Raw genomic sequence first — 21,995 nt, 5'->3', positions numbered from 1 at the left:
TGAGCAATTTGTATTTAGACTTACACGAGTCTTGTTTAATTCAAGCGTCAATTTCGATTCATTTTTAACTAGATTCCAAAGATCAGTGTGACAATCTCACATTATATCTTGTTTTCCCCTTGGAGTAGTAACCATAAATGGAGAATAGTTATTTTTCGCATCTATCTAGTGTTATTTAAACCACTGTAGGTACAGATGGTCAAACTAATTGAAAATTCAAAGACAGTGTAAAAACCGAGACCTCATAACCTACTCATGTCCATATCATTCTCTGCATTCACTGTTTTTCTTGCCTTAAAGTATTCCATCTCTTTACATCCTCTTTCTCCCTGATTCTTATTCCATGTGTGCTCTTTCGGAGCATTGTTTATCAGCTGCATGCTAGAGAGGATCCAGTCATAGAAACAGGAATCAGGAGAAGGAGGGGAGAGAAGGACGGGAGTGGAGGAGCAGCTAGGGAATGAGTAAATGGGTTTGTCATCACTCTATCAAACAGGGCGAAGTGTCAAACTGTGACCTTGTACTTTCCTCTTGGCTTTTTTTTTAAACTCCTAATTTCAAAGCAGTCTGCAGAGAGTGGTAACGAAAGAACAAGCTTGGCCCTGCCAACTGTTGCTAAGGCCCTGCTGAGCTCTGTGCAGACCCTAAGTAACGAGATGCATCTTTCCGCGAGGGGACTACAGATGTCAAAATATGCATTTAACAGCAGTGTGACAAGGGGTTTGACTGTGTGTGCATGTACTGCCTCTTTTATATATAAATAAATATATATAAGAGAACTACGGCTCTGTGTAGTGAAAGCTGCTCAGTCTGAAAGCATGTGATGGTGATTTACTACTAATCACAGAACCGACTTTACTGACGAGATGCGCATGACAATTTGAATGCGATTTAATTGCACAGCCCTACAATAGAGCAAGTCTATATATATATATATGTATGTATATGTATAGTTCTGCTTGAATATTCCTCATCAGAGATGTATTCATTTGTTATAAAGATGATGGAGCTCATTGTAATCTCCCTCTACACGTTGTATTACTGTTCCTCCTCCTAAGCTCCACAGTCTTGAGCCCAGGAATGATGGGTAAGAGGGTGAGGGGAACAAGAGTGTAAAAAGGGGGAAAAAGAAAGGAAATTACAAACTTTCCACATTGACAACTTGTTTAGATTTAGTGGGAGCCACACAGTCTCAGAGTAATTGGATTATTCAGTGTAAGTGAGGCGTTTCGTGCCCTGACAGTGATTAGTCTGGCAGCGGAGGGAGAGGCAAAGTGCTTCTGTTTCATGTCGGCGAGATAGACGGACACATGGCCTCTAAATGAGCTGTTGTGTACCAGTCTAAATGATCTATTGTAACTGGCCACAGCTTGCATATCGCTCGTGGATTTGAAAGATTTCCGCCACAGTGTTAATGATCATAACAGTTCCTTTCCATATTTTAAACCCAGTGTTCCTTTTCCCCCCAGGTTTTATGGTTTAGACTTGCTGGTTGTTTTGAAAAGCGCCACTCTTATATTCATTAATTACGACATTAATTATGCATTCTTTTGTGATGTGCATCTCTGTAATAGCAATTCTTGTCATGGACCGTACTGAGTATCGCTGATGAGAATGCTAATGACCCAGTTGTTAAAAGATGCTGCTCCAAGCACTGACCTCTCAGTGCGATATGTTATATCTACATTGAACTAGAATAAATAAGAAGTGCTGGACACAATGGAGGATAAGGGGTAGAAAATGCTCAGTGAGGCTTTTGAATCCATAGTCTCTACAGTGTGTCACTGCTGAGGTCAGCTTGCGTTTTTAAAGAAAGGTTATTGGTTCTCCAGAGGAAAGGGATTTTTTCCCCATGTCTTAGACTTGAACAAATGTGTTCTTTTAATGCAGAGGCTCACACTCATTTTTTGTCTTGTGTGTTTTACTTTTGTTTTAGTTTGTTTTGCCTTGTCTTTTGTTTTGGTTTGTTTTGTCCTAGTTTGTCTGCTTTTGTTTGGTTTATCTTGTTTTGGATTGTCATGTTTGTTTCTTGTTTCTTCTATAATTATATATATATATATATATATATATATATATATATATATATAGTATTTTGTTTTTTAATTCTTGTTATTGTTTTATATTATTTTGCTGTTTTATTGTTTTTATCACCTTTTTCTATTTTTATATCTTTTTTTTATCTCGCTCTTTTTTTAAATAACTTCATAAATGTTCCTTTTCATCACTTTATTGTCTGCTTTATAGGACTCTTTCCTCAGATTATTTGAATGATCAATCGTAAGGCCTATAGATAGTAACTAAATATATCTGGCATAAACCAGCTAATATTAAATTTGTTGGTGTATATATAAAAAATAAAGACATTGATTAATCAGCTTTATTAATCAATGTCATTTTCAATTTATGTCATATTAACACATTACCTTGGCTGGATGCATCCAAGATCAATATTAAGCATTAAATATACTGTTTATATTAGATTAGACTTTTTTTTTTTTTTTTTTTGTCTTAATGCGTGTTTCTCAAACACCCATGTGTGCTTATATGACTATGAATAATGGTAAGGTATCCATGGAGACAGAATCCCAGGTTTATAATGCCCCTACATAATGATTATCATTTTATTGTCAGTCGGGTCATACATAGTTTAATTGCACAGAGATGGGTAAAAAAAAGACAATAAATGCAATTAGGTTGTTTTGGTGTAATGTAAAAAATTATGAAAGTCATACATTCCACCCAGTTAAAAAAAAAAACCTTTAGAAATAATAATGATTTGGTTTCAGACTACTTCTTGGAACCCATGGAACGAGAGGAAACTGTTTTTTCTTTATAATCTCGAGGGGTTGACGAGAGGCAGGAAGCCTTGTTTATTTCCCTCATTTCTTAAAGCACTCTGCAAACGTCTATCATCAGAGAGCAGGTGTTCACCTGCACATCCTTCAACACTGTTTTTCTTCTTTAATCAGAGGGGATGAGTGTTGCTTTTCACTGTTCATTAAATTGAGAATGTGTCCTCAAAGACAAGGGGCTGGGTTTAAAGGTTCACTAAAGATCAACTCTTGGTTTTCCAGACACATCTGAAGACGTCGCTACACTTTGTGATGGTTTTGAGTCAGAAGGAAACAGAATTGTTGTGGGATACGCATTCGTGCACCTGACAAATCCAGCCAGTGTGCTCTGTGTTTATTATCTGGTGTGAAAAGCCATTTGCTGTTTCTCACAGGCTCTTGTTTCCCAAGACCATTTTCAAGCTGGTCTTTTCGTGGAAGAGGCCATGAATATTGATTTTTCCCTTCTGTTAAAACAACCTAGTCTTTAAGCCCCCAATAAAGAAGAGGGCCTGTGAAATGAACGTCCGGAAATGGAAGAGTTCAGAATGTGTCCATCACCTTACTGCTGCTCAAAGTGGTGATTTTATTTTGTATTAGCCCTCCCTTTTTCTCAGAAAAAGGTTATTTGGAGGTCGTTTTTCCTGAGAAAAGTCATTGAAAGTCTTTCGTTTACCACCAAATATTTTCACAACCGTCTAGTCATTTTGACCCATCATCCTCCTTAGTGTATGTTTGCAGAAGTTTTTCCTCCATGAAGACACAGAGTGGTGTATAAATTAGCTGCCCTCTCAACATGGCTATGACACCGGCTAAAAGACTTCAGAGTGGTGTTAAACAGGTCTTTTGTCGTTTTGTGTCCATCCATGGGTGGCATAAATCGTAAGTGGGCCGCTCTTTGTCTTTGGCGTTTTTAGACGCTCCTGCTGGAGATCAGCAGTATGTTCTGCGTGTTTTATTGCCAGATTCATTCGAGGGTTCTTTGTGTTGTTGGCTGAGCTGAGCTCCCTCTGTTGTTTCCACCTACTTGTTTGGTGTTTTAAAAATGGACACAGCACTGCTGCTGCCCACGCTTCTGTGTTATGAAAAACGAAGGCTGTTCTAATAAGCCGCATTATAATGGGGAAGAAGGCACTTTTGATGAGGCATGAGGCGTTTTCGTGAAAGTGACCTTGCTGGCTGTGGTGGTTGTATAATGAGTCCTGTCTTCAAGTTTTCCAGCCTTCATCTTCCTGTATTTTATTTCTGTTAAACATCTTGCAAAAAATATTTTCATGCACTTACAGTACACACAAACCATGAAGAATAAATTCATGCTTAAGCATAATAAACCACACGACCACTAAAACGTAAAAAGGGTATTACCAACAATTTGGAAAGTGAAATTACCAATTAAATTACCAATATTTTCAATATCCACTCTTTTTTTAAATATATTTTTTTTTATAGTTTCTTGGATATCTTATTTCTTGACTTTGACATTTAAGGTTTTTTTTTACTTATTTCTTTTACGTTTTCTTTTAATTGTATACATTTGTCTTTTTTATGCCAGTGCCAAAGACAAATTCTGTTCTACGGCACATTGAATGGATAGTAAAGCGTTAAGCAACTAAATTAAGCTCCGTATAAAGGGGACTTGAAATTGTACTGCATTGTACTGAAGGGATTTTGCAATTTCCTTTGCGGGGAATGGGGATGGATTTGCTGACTGATCACTTTTTAATCTCTCTTGTACATCTCTCTCCATCTGTCCCCTTTCTGTGTTTGCTGTTTTTTAATCATGAAATCTCTCTCTCTCTCTCTCTTTTACTCCAACCATCCATTCATCCTCCATGGCTGATTGCCTTAAAAGTTCCGTGTTCCCTTCTCAGAGGTCACTGAATTGGGTCCAAACTCCTTCATCAGGCAAACGTTGGCATTTAATTAAGTTGTTGGTCTACATGCGAGACCTGCTCCATCACTGGATCAGATGGGCATTCGTAATTAATAATTTGACAGGAATGTAACAAGCTGGATTGGACTTGCCCGTGGGTTGAGGAATGGCTGTTGATGAAGGTTTCCCCTCCTCTCAAAGACTGTTCCCTTCTTCCTCTGTTTAATTATGCTATTATCAGTCAGATGTAGTTCCATCTTTCCTTTCCTAATTCCATCTTCACTTTGGACTGTTTTGCAGCTGGGATTTAGAAAATAGACCAAGCAAATTGCTTCACTAAATTATGGAGCCATTGGAAAATGGCTTGCTAATTTGTGGGAAAGTTTACTTGAACTTCTTTTTCAGTCCTCTTGCAGCAGTTTGAACCTCTCTTAATGGTTATGGATGGTGTTGAATGGGACATTCATGAACTCAGATGTACATCAGATGAACATCAGTTTTAATCAGAGATAATGGTATTTTGCTGGCGGACATGGCAGGCGTTTGAAGTTATACAGACAGCCAGGAAAGATATGCCCGAGACTGACCTAGAAACAGATGCAGTTAAGTAATTCTAGACTAGGGGTATACGTAACCTAACTACATATTTAAAAAACAAAAAATAAAAATGTTCTTCAGAGTGTAACGATGAGTCAGAGACGTTTGGATCCATGTGCAGTACTTTATTAACAGAATGGTCACACAGGCAATGATTAGAGAACAGCGTCAGGTATCCAGGGGATATCCAAAATCAGACACAGTACCAGGCAAAGGTCGGGGCAGGTGGCAGAGAATCAATGTCGGTATACACAATCCGAAGTCAAACACGGAAGGAACAAACAATAGGAAAACACTCGGAAATGCCAGACAGAACTAAACAAGACTTCGCAATGTGAGTGTTGATGAATGCAACCTTAATAGTGTCACTGATGGGAAACAGGTGAGGTTCAATAATGAGTTCCTAGGCAGGGGTTTATGGGAAATGAAGTCAAGAGTGTACTGTGTGGTGAATAAATGGATGTGCAGTGACATGGTAAAGAGCTTTCAGAATGAATGTTACTTATGAACAATATTTTGTGTGTGAATCTCTATACAATTTAATCTGAACTGAGTTGAAAAGGTGTTTCTTCAGGTTTATACACTACAATTTGGGTTCAGCATGATTTTTTGTTTTTGTTTCTTAATAAATTATAAATAATTAATAGAAATATTATTTTAATCAACAAGGATGCATTAGACTAATCATAAGTGGCAGTTAAGACTTTTACATTATACAAATAAATTAAATTCAACGTTCTGTTCATCAAAGAATAATGGGAAAAAATGAATTGAAACTGAGCTTTTGGAAATTTATGATCACTGTTCCACAAAAAAAAAAAAAATTAACTGATGATAATGAGAAATGTTTCTAGAGCACCAAATCAGGATATAAGAATGATTTCTGATGGATCATGTGACAACTGGAATATATTAATATATCTATATAGTTAAAATAAATATATTAAAATAGAAATAAATTATTTTAAATTGTACTTAAATTTCACACTATTACAGTTTTTTTCAGTATTTATCTGTTGATTAAATAAACACAGCTTTAGGGAATTAAGACACTTTCAAAAACACTTTTGAATGGTAATTGTAATGTATTTGTAATGTATGAATGAATAAACATTAAAGATTGCTCTTATGTTCTCTCAGGTGCTGCTAATGGACTACCTGGATGTCAAAAATACCCGCAGAGCTGCAGAGCCTTCGGCCCAGCTGTCCTACGCCAGCACCGGCGGAGACTTCGGAGCGTTCTTCGCCAAGAAGAAACCTCTCCGACCTAAACAGTCTTTATTCAAGTAAGTTTGCTCATGCAGAGCGATTCAGGAATTGAATTGGAATAGCAAGGGTAACAGCAGACAAGGACCACACGCATAGACTGGGTTAAGTGCCTCATGATGGGAAACCATTTTCTTCTTGCTCTTGGGTGGACAATTCGCATTAGACTCCAGGTTAACTTAAACTTAAAACCCTTGACTCAACCTTTGACAATTTGTAATTTATTTACTTTATGTTTTGCAGGTTTGAGTCTTCTTCTCATGCCATTAGCATGAGTGCATACTTGCGGGAGCAGCGGCGAGAACTCTACAGCAAAAGCGGGGAGTTGCAAGGTGAGCAAGGGGAAGGGGGAAGCTAGGTGGAGGGGCAGAGAGTACGGCAGAGGACGGCAGGTGCAGTGTGAATAGGATTGAAGAAGAGAATGGGGCGATGATGGAGAGGAGGGCCCTGAAGTCATCAGGGTGAAGAGTCGCTTAGCTATGTATCGTTCACCTGTTAGAGCTTCTTCTTTTGTTCGCCGGCTCTGTGCTACACACACCGTGCTGGAGTTAGACAGACGTGCCAGAGAGCATCTCTTTCTCTCTCCTCTTCTCTCACTCTTCAAAATGACCTTGCAGTTTCAATCAGCGCTGCTTGACAGTTGTGTGTCCCTTCTTGTTTTTCTTTTCCCTTTTTTTTTTTTTTTCAAGCAATCCCTGTGAGACACACACTCTGTGAAATGATTGAGAAGGAGCGCAAGGTGTTAAGAAAAGAGAAGTGAAGGACTCATAGAGGGAGAGAGGTGAGAGGCAGATGCTTCTCACACCATTCAGAAGTAGAGACTGTATTTTTTTTTGTCTCTGCAAAAGTTTCATAAAAAGGAAATAAATGACAAGAAATACTCTCTGCCTTTCTGCTTCTATAAGCTTTTGTTTATCTTTTTTTTCTGTTTTTTAAGGGGTTTTAAAGGAATAGTTCACAAAAATATATACACTACTTATTTTACACTTTATTTTATTTCTTATTTCTTATTATGCTGTTTGCATATACAGTATATCAGGGGCGTTTCCTCCGTGGAGGTGAGGGAGGCAGTGCCTCCTCAAAATATTGGATGAGAAAACAGTTTGTAGAACAAAAATAAAACAACGGCAATAACATTAAAAAAAATTTAAAACACTTGTTCTTCTAAAGAAACGTTGTCCAACTGCGACACTAGCAAGTAAAGTTACAGCATAAGTCCATGTCTCTCACGCCTCCACTGAGCCCATTGAGTTTTAACAGACCCCTAAAGCTTGCGGTGAGTTTGGTGGGGGGTAATTGAGAATGAATGGGGTAAAGTCATGTGAGAGGAAACAATGCCTCCATCGCGATATGATTGCATGTGACTGGATATGCTTGGCTGTGTTTTGTTCATGTGATAAATCCCAACTCTTGTGTTCATTCGCGTTCACAAATCAGTCTGAATGAACAATATAATGGCATTAATGGGAAGACCAAAAAAATGATAATAAAATAATAGAACCTGTCAAAAAAAAAAAAAAGAAAAAAAGAATGTATGTACATGATTGTGTTTTTGAGGGAAAAAAATGTTGTGTGGTTAGTGAAAAACTAAAAATGTTAAATCACTTAAATAAGGCAATAACACACACACGTATATATTATATATATATATATATATATATATATATATATATATATATATATATATATATATATATATATAAACAAAGAATATAACAGGTTTAAAACTACACGAGGGTGAGTAAATTGTAATTTTGTACTCTTCGTCTGGCTGTTTAAGTATGATTTCAGTTGATAGCGAACCACCTATTCATCAGTCTCAAAAAGAGCAAAATGAATGTGACGATTAACATTAGATAAGTAAATGGGCTTCTAAAAATCTCATGGTGTTCCTTCAAATGCTTTAGAAGTGAAAAAGGGAGAATATTTGATTTGTTGAGCATTTCACACCACCAAATAGGAGATGAGATTTCCACTGTTCATTTGTGCCATCACAATACAGGCACAGTGTCTCTAACCTGAAAGGACGAGAGGAGATTGAGGGGATGAAATAATTTAGCAGACGGAATAAGTCAACTTGGTAGAGGGAGGGAGGAGAGAGTTGAAAGTCATTGTTTCATTACGTGGGCAGAGGGGGCCATTCATGGATTTCTTAGGGAATAAATTAGAAAACTTACAATATGTATTGAAGCGGACACAGGAATGTTCGGTATTTTAATTAAGTTTGCAACCACACAGAGATTCAGGCATAAAGCATTAGGGCTGGAAGATGGTCTGACATGACTGAATGGTTGTAAAAAAAATTTTAATTAAATAATCCATAAATAAGCAGATCCTGCAGTTAGTATAATGACCTCTCAGAACAACCTTTACTGCCTATTAATATATTTTACATAAATTGTCACATATACACAGAAATGTTGTATAGTATCACATTTGTGACATTGTCCAGTCACTGTGCAAGGCTAAATGGTACCTTTGCAGTGCCATTTTTGCGAGCAGGGTCTAAATTTCATAAGGATTTGATCCATTAGCAAAGCACTATTCCACTTTCCAGTGATAAAACAGTACTTCACCAGTTTCGAAGTGGGGAAAGTTAGTAAAGTTAGGGGAAATGGCATTGGACATGTTGCAGACTGAATTTGAACTTGCTGCACTCATGTGTGCACCAAGGCTCATGTGAACAGTTTCACCACCTACTCTCTATTTTTTAGGCTTTGCATAATTTTTTGACTAATATAGTGGACAATGAGAGGAAAACAAAAGGTAAAGTAAAAGATGAATGGGTTCAAAACATATTGTAGGCTAAACTTGATATTGCATCACTCATATGGGCACTTAGGCTCTTTCTCCTTCCACTCTCCATTTTTCGTGCTTTTCCATTATATTTTAGTTGAATTAATGGAAAATTATTGGAAAAGTGAGCAGAAATGGTATTGTAGCACGTGAACCATGTCTCATACAACCTTTTGCCCAAACTCTCAATTTTTATGGGCTTTTGCAAATTTTTGTTGTTGTTTGATTTTATGTGATTGGAGAATGTTGCAGGCTTACCTTGAACTTGCATTTCATGCATCAAGGCCAAAATGGCCTCTTTCACTCCATACTCTTTTTGTAGAAAACATTATAGGAAAAGTGAGCAGGATTGGGATTTTGAATACGTTTCTGGTTAAACTTGCACTTGCAGCACTTAGGTTTTTAGACGGGTATAGTGGACATTATAGTGAGTGGAAAATGATAAAAAAATAAATAATGGGAGCCAGTCTGGGATTGGAGCATGTTACAGGTTTAACTCAAACTTTCCTTTCTTGTATGTACACCAAGGCTCAAAGTCTTACTTCCTAACTTTGTAGACCATTATAGTGGAGAATGAGAAGATAATGCAACCTTAGAATAGAATCAGACCATGTTGCAAGAAGAATTCAAACTTGCATTTCTCATATGAGTGCCAAGGTTCGGTATGCACCCCCACAAAGTATCTGGACACCTAAACAACACCTGAGAATCTATGATTGACAATATTAGATATTGTTTTCTGTTTTATATAAGATGGATCCAGTAGTAATAATGCTATATGTCCTATATATATATATATATATATATTCCTATGTATGTCGTTTGGCATATTCCTTTCCACAAACCTGCAAACCGAAAGAAGCAGAGATATAAGAATAAAGAAATAGAAAAACTCATTGTGTGTTAGGCAGAGATTATCACAAAGCAGGGAGATTCTTATTTTTCCTTGAACACACGTATACAAATGGAGTTTTTCTCCTCTACTGTTGGCTTACAGCGAGAGGATAAAGGAAAGGTCTTGTTTATGCATAATGTTCCTCAGAGAGAGAGCGAAAGAGAGTGAGAGAGGGGGATCACGGTGAGTGGCGGGGCTGCGGGCGGAGGACAGTTGTTGTCTGTCGCTCTGATTTGTGAAGCACGATAGGGGTAGGAGAGGTGCAAATGGAAAAATCCCTCACCAGTGGGGTGAGGAGGTGAATAGTGGGTGTGTGTGTGAAAGTGTGTCTGTTATTGTGTGAGCTCAGTCAAATTTCTCTACACTAACGAAAGTTGTTGTGTTTGTGGATGGTGCCAGAGTCTGTTTTAAGTAGAGTTTCCATCAAAAACTCTCAAGCTTTACAGGCACTTCTAGATAACTGGATTATCTGGATTATCTGGATAACTGGATTGTTATACTGAATGTGACATGCAGATTGCAAGGGACAGATGCTTTAGCATTTGTAAAATAAACAGCTAAATAAACTAAATAAATATATAAATAATGATAATCGCTCTAGTTATTATCACTTGTTTGCCAATGGTGGCACGTGTGTGCATTTACCCTAGCTGAGTGCCAAATGATTTCAGACCAGACATAGTCTATTTGTTAAGCGACAATGACAACATTCTAAGTGAAAAGGAAAATTGGATGAGTTTTTTAACTAGGTCAGATGATTTATAAGTAGCCCAATTCAAACAAAAAAGTAAGTACGTTGTTGCTGTTTTGTTTGCCTCATGATCTGATCTCTGCCAGGTATTGGTGGCCTTGACCTTTCTGATTCTTTCTTTTGTTCTTTCTTTGTTTCATTCATTCTTTCATGCTCTTTCTCTTTCCTCTTGACCTTTTATTAGGGCCCGAGCACCGATGGTGTGAGGACCCTCTTGGAATTGCTCCGTTTATTATTATTATTATTATTATTATTATTATTATTATTATTATTCTTCTCCAAAATGAATCGCATTTTTGAGGGCCTAAACATGCTCGAAAAGTCATGAAACTTTGCACACACCTCAGAACTGGCGAAAATTTACGTCTGATATGGGTTTCAGAAGTGGGTGTGGCAAAATGGCTCAACAGCGCCACCTATACACGTTCAACGGTGTGCGCCTCGAGCTACGTTTCATGTACATGTATGAAAATCGGTATACACATGTAACTCTCCAATACCTACAAAAAAGTCTCTTGGAGCAAAATCCGAAACCCAACAGGAAGTCGGTTATTACTAATATTATGAGCAAATTTTGTGTCATTTTTGTCATTTCCATGCGTTGTATTTTAACGAACTCCTCCTAGAGATTCATTCAGATCAACAGCAAATTTGGTATGCCTAATCTGAAGGCCTTTGCGATGTTAAATTGCGAAGCTTTTGAGTTTTCGTTAATGGGCGTGTCCTTGGCGGCCTGGCGAATTTCGATGATTCGCCATGAAACAGGAAGTTGCTATAACTCAGACATACAATGACCAATCTGCCCCAAACTTCACATGTTTGATGAGACTCCTGACCTGAACAGATTGACATGCCCATATTCAGTTATAGTCATAGCGCCACCTATTGGCAACAGGAAGTGAAATATTTTACACTGCGATGAACTACTCCTAGAAATTTATGACATCAATGTATTTTTTGTGGTCAGTCTAATCTAAAGCCCTGTGCGATGTTAAGTTGTGAAGATCTTGAATTTTCGTTAAAAGGCGTGTCCATGGCACCGTCACGAAGTTCGATGTCTCGCCATAGGAATAAAAGATGTTATAACTCAGGCATAAAATGTCCGATCTTCCCCAAACTTCACATGTGTGATAAGAGTCCTGGCCTGAACACATCTGAAGGCCAAAATTCCATCAGGTGTGGCAAAATGGCTCGATAGCGCCACCTATACACTTTCAACAGAGTGCGCCTCGAGCTATGTTTCACGTACATGTACAAAAATCGGTATACACATGTAACACACCAATACCTACAAAAAAGTCTCTTGGTACGAAATCGGAATCCCAACAGGAAGTCGGTTATTTAGAATTTTCTCTGCAAAATTGGCGTTGTTTTGGTCATTTTCAGGGGTTGTACTTTAACGAACTCCTCCTAGAGATTTATTCAGATCAACACCAAACCTGGTCAGTGTAATCTTAAGCTCTTTGCGATGTTAAATTGCGAAGATCTTTAGATTTCGTTCAAGGGCGTGTCCATGGTGGCCTGACAAATTTCGATGTTTCGCCATGAAAAAGGAAGTTGCTTTAACTCAGACATACAATGTCCAATCTGCCCCAAACTTCACATGTTAGATAAAACTTCTGCCCTTAACAGATCTACATGCCCACATTCAGTTATAGTCATAGCGCCACCTATTGGCAACAGGAAGTGACATGTTTTACGCTGCGACAAACTACTCCTATAATTTTTTTGAGATTAACATATATTTTGTGGTCAGTCTAATCTAAAGGCCTGTGCAATGTTAACTTTTGGAGATCTTGAGTTTTTGTTAAAGGGCGTTTCCATGGCGCCATGACAAAATTTGATGTCTTGCCACAGCAAGAGAAGTTGTTGTAACTCAAGCATAAAATGTCCAATCTGCCCCAAACTTCACATGTTGGATGAGACTCTTGACCTGAACAGATCTACATGCCCATATTCAGTTATAGTCATAGCGCCACCTATTGGCAACAGGAAGTGACATATTTTACACTGTGACAGACTACTCCTAGAAATTTTATGACATCAATGTCTTTTTTGTGGTCAGTCTAATCTAAAGACCTGTGTGATGTTTAGTTGTGAAGATCTTGAGTTTTTGTTAAAAGGCGTTTCCATGGTGCCGTGACGAACTTCGATGTCTCGTCATGGGAATAAAAGATGTTATAACTCAGGCATAAAATGTCCGATCTTGCCCAAACTTCACATGTGTGATAAGGGTCCTGGCTTGAACACATCTGAAGGCCAATATTCCATTATAACGATAGCGCCACCTGCTGGCAACAGGAAGATTGGCACACATATGGAATAAACTTTGATATATTGCACTTATATTTATGAGTTTAAATGCATATTTCTCAACGTTCACCTTTTTACTAAAGCCACACGATGGCGGTGAGCCCGGGTGCGAGGGCCCGTTCATTGCTGCTTGCAGCTTTAATTTTTGTAGATGTTGATTAGCCAGCCCAATATCCTCTGTATTCAGCATTGGCATTTCTTAGCATCTGTTTTAGAGCACCAAAGACAGTTTGCAATCAGGCGTTCCAACTGAGAGCCGCCGAGCGAGAGTGGAAAGATTAGACAGACTGACAGACGCCATGGGGAGCATTGTTAGGTGTGATTTTTGAAGAGGGACTTCACTGTTTGACACACAATCAAGGCATGTTTGATGGACACTGACGAGAGGCATAGGACAAGAAAAGGTCACAAGTTTCTTTTCAAAATATAACATCTCGATGAAACCTACCTGAAAATACTTCAAAAGACAATGAGACTGATTGTCGTGATGGTGTTTGTTTATTTAGACATGTTTAAAGGGATATTTCACCCAGTTTCACTCAATTTCCTCTCTTGGAACGTAAAATGAAAACTTCTGAAGAAGGGTTATACTTCTCTTTTCTATACAATAGTAGTGGATGGGGACCAGGGCTGACAAGTTCCATAACGTTACAAAAGCTCCATAAAGTATCATAAAAGTAGTTCATACTAATTGTAAGCTACATTCCAACTCATTTTAAGCCATTTAATAGCTTTATGTGAAGAACATTATTCACTGATAATCATTTACGTTCATTATATAGAAAAAAACAGCTTGGACATTATTGATGTCTTATTTTGTGTTTAACGAAGGAAACAAAGTCAGTCAAGATTGAAAAGACATGAGAATGCATACATTATGTAATTGTTAAAGTTTTGGCAGAGCTGTTCCTTTAAGAAAACTCTCTGAACATCAAAAGAAGAAATAAGCAGCATTAGCTTGAGGAAATGGCATTGTTACTGAATGTCACAGACTGTTAGCATTGTGCCAGATTTGTTTTTTGTGTGCGTGCGTGCGTTCGTGTGTGTGTGTGTGCGATAACCTGATGATCTGTGTGCTAAATGAGGCCTGATGGAACCCAGAGATTCAGAAGATATGACACTCCAGACGCCGTGTGAGAGCGAAGCTCTTTAAATGGCTCTTTAAGCGAGATGGCTTCATGTGACAGAGAATTGATAAAATATCATCTGTCGTGTGTTTATCTTAATGACTAGATAACCATGGCTGGAGTCTTTATAGCCACAGATGCTGAAACATCACGGATCTACCTGGAGCTGAAGCGATAGAGAAATGAGCAATTAAATTACTCCATTATGCTGTTGCAGTTTTCCTTTTGTTTTTTCGTTTTATTTATTCCCTTGGCTCCGCATCCGGCACTCCAAATTGAATCCAAACACATAAGATCGCCCGCTTATACCGGACAACCAGCTGTGGAGCGTCAGCAGAACATTATCTATCTGTCTGTCTGTGTCGGTCGGTCGATGTTCCCATATTAAGTTATAAGATAATATTCCTTCAAATATTATCTGTAATAATATTGCTTATAATATTATCTCACTGGGATCATATTTTCCAGTCTGTCAAGCAGAACTCATAATGTACTGAAAAAAAAACACCTATCTTTAGATGCACGGACAGGTTTGTTATGCTTCTGCTGGCATTGTGTCACAGATCAAAAAGTCACATGCTGAAATTCACTCACAACCGTGTCCCGTCACATTCACAGAGCGGCGCAGCCGTCAGCCAGTGTGCGGTCTAGTCGGATGCTTCATGTTCAATCTGTTTCCCAGTAATCTTATAGCAGAAGCTGATTAGGGTTGAAACAGCTTTACAGCCCGTGATTGTGGTGTTGTTTTCTTGGGGCGGCTGTGATGAGTGGAGTTCTGAGGTGGATCCCATCACTGACACGTTATTGAATTACTGCAGCGGTGAGATGAGATTGGCCTGTGATTGGCTGCAATGGACTTGGAGGGTAATAACACATCAGTGGTGCTGTGGGTACTGACGTGAAGACCGTTTCTTGCTGTTGCTTTTCTGCTTCATGAAGTCAATCTTAGATTTGATAAAAACATTACTTTTTTAAGTATTTGGGTTATAAAAAAAATTGCTGTTTAAAGAATTCAAAGTTGAATGGTGTATAACAAGGTAAAGAGAGTGCCGATAAAACTTTTTTTTTGCATTTCTGAAGTTCTCTGGTATGCGTTAAGAGTAGATTGTAGCTGTTATCATACAGAGAGAAGAACAGACACATAATCAAAGACTCGTGTCTGTGTTTCACAACCTGTGCTAATTTTAATCAAGGCGCCCGGCATCACCGTGGCTGTCACAGGCTTGTTTACCTTTCATTTGGGAACGCCGTGATTGAAGGAGAAGTGGTGGGTGGTCGTGGGGGGGAGAGAGGGGTGGAGAGGGAGAAAGGTGAAGGAGAGGACAGAGAACAAGGGTGGTGATGATGATAATGTCTGGATGAGTGGAACAGCCTTTTAAACACAATCACAATCACTTGGCTCTCTGATTCTAAATCAGTGGAGCTTGAGAGGGCAGCAGAGACCCGTCTCAACTCTCATGTTCCTGTCCCCCTGTTACAGTGAGACTCAACAGAGGTGGCCTGTGGGGGAACGAGATGTGTACAGAGAGACAACACAACCAGAAAACCCATGTTTATGAGCTTAATTGTTAACATTTTGATTAATTGCCGGTCTATCTGCAGAAATTTCATTGCCACATAAATCTTCTATGGTTAAAATATTTTAGCAAAAACAGTTTAGGATGTGTACATTTTAATGTAAGACATTAAGGTTACACTTTATTTTTAGGTGTCCTTGTTACAGTGTAATTATACATTTTAAGTATTGACTAATATTAGTTAACTACATGTACTTACTCTATGGTTAGGATTTGGGTTTGGCTCAGGGCTACTTGTTTGTGATTATGCATTAAAATTGTAACATATGTAACAAGGACACCTTCAAATAAAGTGTTAACGACATTAATTTAGCAGTGATGCCTAAAATTAATCAAGAGTGATATTGAAGGCATCAAAAAAATAAATAAAATGCAGTTTTGAACGTTCTATGAATTGATGAATTCTGAAAATAAGGTATGTTTTGTGTCTCCACAAAAATATTGAGCACCACTTCACAACTGTTATTGATAATAATAAATGTTTCTTCATCAGCAAATCAGCATATTAGAATGGTTGAAGGATCATGGGACCTTAAAAAAAGACTGGAGTAATGACTACAGAACCATTAATAAATTACCTTTTAAAATACATATATAAAAATAGAAATCAGTTGTTTTACATTTTTATAATATTTTGCAATCTACAGTTTTACTGTAGTTTTATATCAAAAGAAATTCAGACAGGTGAAATAAGAGTGTGTGTGCTATTATAGGCATGAGTGTCTGATTGGAAGTGGAGGGGTTGACTTTATTTTCTCTTTTGTAATGGAGTCTAATGAACGTAGTAGTGAAGGCAAAGATGTAACGAATAATTAGGATTTAATTTGTAAAAATGAAAAGGAAAAAAAGAGTTCTAACCTGCTTCTGCTAACTTGTCTAATGCACATGGACTAACCACTAGCCCATCAATCTAACTAAAATAAAATAAAATAAAATGAAAAACAGGCTGTTTTTCTCTAAGTGCAGTGATTCAGAGCTTGTTAAAAATTCATGTATAAAAGCATCTTATCCGAAGCGAGGGGAATTACCCACCATGACACAATTAATAATTTATCCAATTATGTATTCATCCATTCATTTGTTTAATTGTCATCTCGGTGCATTGTCAACATACTGAGCTAGTGGTCTCGGCTCTCTCCTTGCTGGAAATATTGGAATATTGTCCCCTCAAATGAGTTTTAATAATAGAGGAGCCTCATCAGAAGCCAATCAGACATGAAGACATGGCAGAGGAATTATAACCAGGCCGACCGGGAAGTCATGAATTATTGAAAATTGGCCTGTTCTATTTCAAGTTGGAGGTTTCTGCCTGACAGCGTTGATTGGCCACACATGCACACACCTGTCGATCTTCCTTCTGTTTTGTTAGGAGAAACCTGCCAGCTGGTATGGGTCTGTCTGTCTGTGGCCGCTCAGCTGATAACTAACCCATGGAGATCGACCCAGAGCACTGCACAAACACAGAATGGACTGTGCTTTGTGTTTATGTGTATTTTCAAGTATGCGTTTCTGTTGTTGAAAGGACTTGCTCGATTAAAAAAAAAAAAGTATTTGGACACTTGAGCCAAACGTAAAAGTGAATGAGTGTCATTGCGTCATTTAAACAGAATGTCAAAGCACTTTGCTATTGTTTTAAAGGAAGATAGCACAAGCACACTTCTCAAGAAATGCTTTCGGTTTTGTTATTATGTATTATTTTAATGATTAATGATTATTTTTTTAACAACAATGATTAATAATAATAAATAATAATGAATATATTATTGTTGTTGTTGTTATAATAAAATACTTTTGTTTGACAATAAAGTTCCAAATCCAAAAACATTCAAATAGTAGTCAAAGAGTGCATCTATGTAAACAAATAGTTGTGGTAATAATAATAAAATATATTATTATTATCATCGCTGCTGTTGTTGTTAATTAAATACTAAGTTTGATAATAAAGTTTCCAAATCCAAAAACATCAATCCAAAAGTAATAGGAGTGCATCTGTTAAAAAAAAAGTAGTAATAATAATAAATTCTAAAACAAATAAGCAGTGCAAAACTGAAATAATAATAATAATAATCTTAACTGTTGTTGTTGTTGTTATTATTTTAAACAATAGATACACTATACACACAATATACAAAAAAATACAGTTTTGTTAAACTAATTATTTGAAAACAAAATATGCACTGTTCAAAAAAAAAAAATTCTTGTTGTTGTTATTATTATTACATTGTTTTATCTTAAAACAATATATAAACTCTTTCAATTTGGTTTGAAAGAGCTTGAGAAACTGACTACCTACATTCATGATAAAAATGACTTTGATCCTAGTAAGCAACCACAAAACCGGCTAATAAAAACAAAGGAACTGGATTGTAGCTTAATTCATCTGCCAATGCCACTTGATTTGATATTTTGTATCTACTGCAGCGGCATTCATTCATGCCTCTATTTGGCTTAGGAGATCAAATACTTCGGAGCCTCTGCATATTTGTCTTTGAATGTTTTCTTGAGAGTATGAGTGTTATTTCTGTGTTGCACGTTAACTGGTTAACTGCCACAGTACGGTGTCATATCGCAGTGGGATTGGTTTTGTTGTTGTCTCGAGCAGACATAGCAGCTGGATCAGAGTTGATAGTTTGGTTTAAACAACCAGTGTGCCTCCAATATTGACATTCACTGCATTCACTGTAAATAAGTGATTTCCAGTCTGATGTTTCTGTCATGCATTATACAGCAGGTTTTTTCAGCCTGATTGCATGACCTCTCACAATGACATGCATTTCTTTCTTTCACTTACACACAAACACACACACACGTGCATGTGATTAAGCCACTGGGATGGCTGGTGTTAGTGAAGACACTACACGTTTCTTTGCTGTAAACCCGGGCAGGGACATCTCAGAACAAACTATTTCTAATCAAACCCAAGAAAGTGTAGCTAATGCAATTTCACTAAGTCACTGGCTGGCTTGATTACATGGTGGCTGACATGAGTGGGAGGTGTGCGTGCATGTGCAGTCACACACTTTTCACTCATTAAGACTGACTTGCACAATATGTGCGCTTTCTTGTAAGTCGCTTTGTTTAGAGAGCATCTGCCAAGAATAGAAATGTCAATTTAATGTGAAGGAGCATACCCACCCTCATTCCAATCCTAGATTAGTGGCATTCACAGGGGAACAGGCTGTAACACCTCTCATACACACTTGCACGATCTAATGCACACATAGATTATCAAAGGAAACACACATCAGCATAATAATAAACCGCCAACAAATGTGGAGGCACATAATAATAAACTGGACCAGCTAACTTGTTGTCATTTGTTCACATTTGTTTATTTTTTGACTGGTCAAATATTGAAATAACATGTTCGACTGTTGTGAATGATTGTTAGATTTAACATAGCAGATGTTGACCAGTTGCTTTTCCGATCAATTCTGTTAATTTTAATGGACCTTCATTAATATGTACTGAAAGGGTCTGAATAATGATTTGAGTCAAACCAGGCTTTTTACATTTTATCCTCTGTCACTGCAGAATCTGGATGAGTAACTCTTTGACCTGCTGTCTATCACTGGTTTTATTTATATGTTTTTTATTAGTGGTCAACTGTTTGTTTGTTTGTTTTTTAATAGCACATACTGATATCTAGACTAGGACAAGGTAGTATATGATACAATTTAATGATGAAAATGAAATGAAAGACACAAAATTGTACAAATTAAATGAGCATTGTTTTACACAATATTTACTGAAATTTAATAAAAAATATTTAAAAACACTAAGCAGAGGTGTTTTTTTCTTCTGATATTTTATTTTGTAGCAATATTTGTATAGATTTTAATGAAACATTTTCTTTAATATTTTTATTTATATTATTACTAATACTACTACTAATAATAAAAAATATTTTTCAGTTCCTTATTTTCTTTAAAAAATTAATTAATTAATATTAATATTAAAAAATTAATAAAAAATAATATTTTGTTTATAATTTTAAACCGATTCTCACACATTTTTCTTTCTTTTTTTCTTTTTTTGGACAGAACCTCTCACTACTTTCAGTTGATTTCTTCCTATTTTCTCCCTTAAATTGTTGAACTTATGCATTTTTATCATACAACTGTTGTTGTATCATCCTCGGTCTCTCTCACCGTGTTTTTCTCTCCTCCCGTCGTTTGTCTAGGCCAGATTCAGCATGTGCGGTTGCAGCTGGGTTTTCTTGTTTTGCTCTTGTAATTGAGTCTTAATTGGATTAGCGGGAGAGGGATTGGATATATTGAGAGAAAAAGAGAAACAGGAAGCTAAAGAATACACAGATGACTTCTCTTTCCCAAGCAACAATGAGAAATAGGGGTGGAAATGAAAAAGAAGAGAGGGATCTGTTCATCAAAACGTGTTCCATGAAGAATCTCAGGATGGTGGGACTGACAAGAACAGCCGCAGGAGGTGCGTTTGAATGCTGGACAGGTGCGATGCAGGGATTTTAGTGCAGTGAAAGGTGAACCCATTTCTCATTTGAAGCATGTCATGTCTATCTAAACAATGAACACAGGATGACTCTGATTCCAGCTTTGCGATTAAACCCACACCAGTGGGTCTGAGATCACAACTTGGGCAGACAATCATACAAGCACACTCTTTTGCTTCACTTGTAATTCCACAGCAGTCCAAATCCATCACACATGTGCTTTATGTGCGTCTGTTCCTGGGCCTGGACTCATTTCCCATCCCTTGGGCAAGAAATCTTATGTAACAGCTGACTGATAAAAGCAATTAAAGTGATTCTCCACTGAGGACTTGTGTGTGTGTGTGTGAAGTGCTCATAAGTGTCTCAGATCTGTGTGTGTTTCCTGCGTGGTGTTTGTCAGGATAGCAGTGCCCAGGCTTAGTGCTAGTAGTTACAGCAGTCTCTCCAGTGGCAATCTCAAAGGGCTGTGAAATTTTAATGAATAACATTGTCACAGTGTGAGAGAAATGCCAGTGGGCTGACGCCTTGGCACTTCTGTTCACCGACCCATGAGGCCACGCACATACCTTCTGTCCACCTGGGAATCTTCTTATTGATGGCAGACTTGATTCTCTTGCTGTCAATTATATTGATTACTTGTGGATGAGTGGAGCTAATAACGATTGGAGCTCACTTCATTTTTTTGGGCCCTGCCTCATCATGAGAGAGTTACACAGCCATGATTTTCTTATTAACCCTGTTAGCGCAGGACTATGCACCTATACAGGGGGGCAAATGGGAGTGAGAGGAGGGGGGGTGTCTTGTATCTCTCTATCTGGCTTGTGGTAGATTGCAGTGATTTGACAAAATTACTTTTAGATGGTTGACGGCAACATTTAAATAAAATTTGCTTTGCTTTGTTTTTTGTTTGTTTTTGCTTGTTTGATTTGCTTTGCTTTTGTTTTGTGCTTTGCTTTTTGTTTTTCTTTTTGTTTTTTTGTGCTTTGCTTTTTGTTTTTCTTTTTGTTTTGTGCTTAGTTTTTTTGTTTAGTTAAGTTTTTTGTTCTCCGTTATTTTGTGTGTGTGTGTGCGCTTTTTGTTTTGTGCTTCATTTTTTTGCTTTTTTTTTTTTTTTTTTTGCTTTGCTTTGCTTTCTGGAATTTAGCAGTCCCAATAGTTTTGTGTTGTGACCACAAAACTATATATTATCATCTTTCGTGGACACCATAAGTGTGCTACTGTCATGTTTCTCTGTTCATATGTGAAAAAATGATTGCATTTGTCCGCATTGTTTTATTTTATTATGTGCCATACAGACTTTGACCACTGTGATGTTTCACTTTATCTTTTAGTGTTTTTAGCCATGAACCCTGTTTTAAAGGCACAGTTTCAACTTTAATGAAGTTTAATATCTAAAAATGTTTCTCAAAACCCGTGGAACGCAAAAACGTATCCCATGTAAAGGGTCCATGTAAAAACACAGTATTTTAAAAGAAAATCTGATTGTTGTTTTTTTCCCCTG

At 37.4% G+C, this 21,995-nt stretch overlaps 1 protein-coding gene across 2 annotated transcripts in view; it reads left to right on the top strand.

Moving 5' to 3' along the window:
* LOC127975264 (exocyst complex component 4-like) overlaps positions 1-21,995 on the top strand; it is a 102,161-nt gene that overhangs the window by 15,574 nt on the left and 64,592 nt on the right. For both annotated transcript variants that reach the window (XM_052579181.1, XM_052579190.1), the window contains exons 8-9: positions 6,442-6,587; positions 6,811-6,899. In XM_052579181.1, coding sequence (XP_052435141.1) covers positions 6,442-6,587; positions 6,811-6,899 — 235 coding nt within the window. The remainder of the gene's footprint in view (positions 1-6,441; positions 6,588-6,810; positions 6,900-21,995) is intronic.

The sequence above is a fragment of the Carassius gibelio genome, chromosome A4 (assembly GCF_023724105.1).
Source record: "Carassius gibelio isolate Cgi1373 ecotype wild population from Czech Republic chromosome A4, carGib1.2-hapl.c, whole genome shotgun sequence".
Classification (NCBI taxonomy): domain Eukaryota; kingdom Metazoa; phylum Chordata; class Actinopteri; order Cypriniformes; family Cyprinidae; genus Carassius; species Carassius gibelio.
Note: the sequence above shows the minus strand (reverse complement) of the source record. Positions and strands in the feature narration are given on the sequence as shown.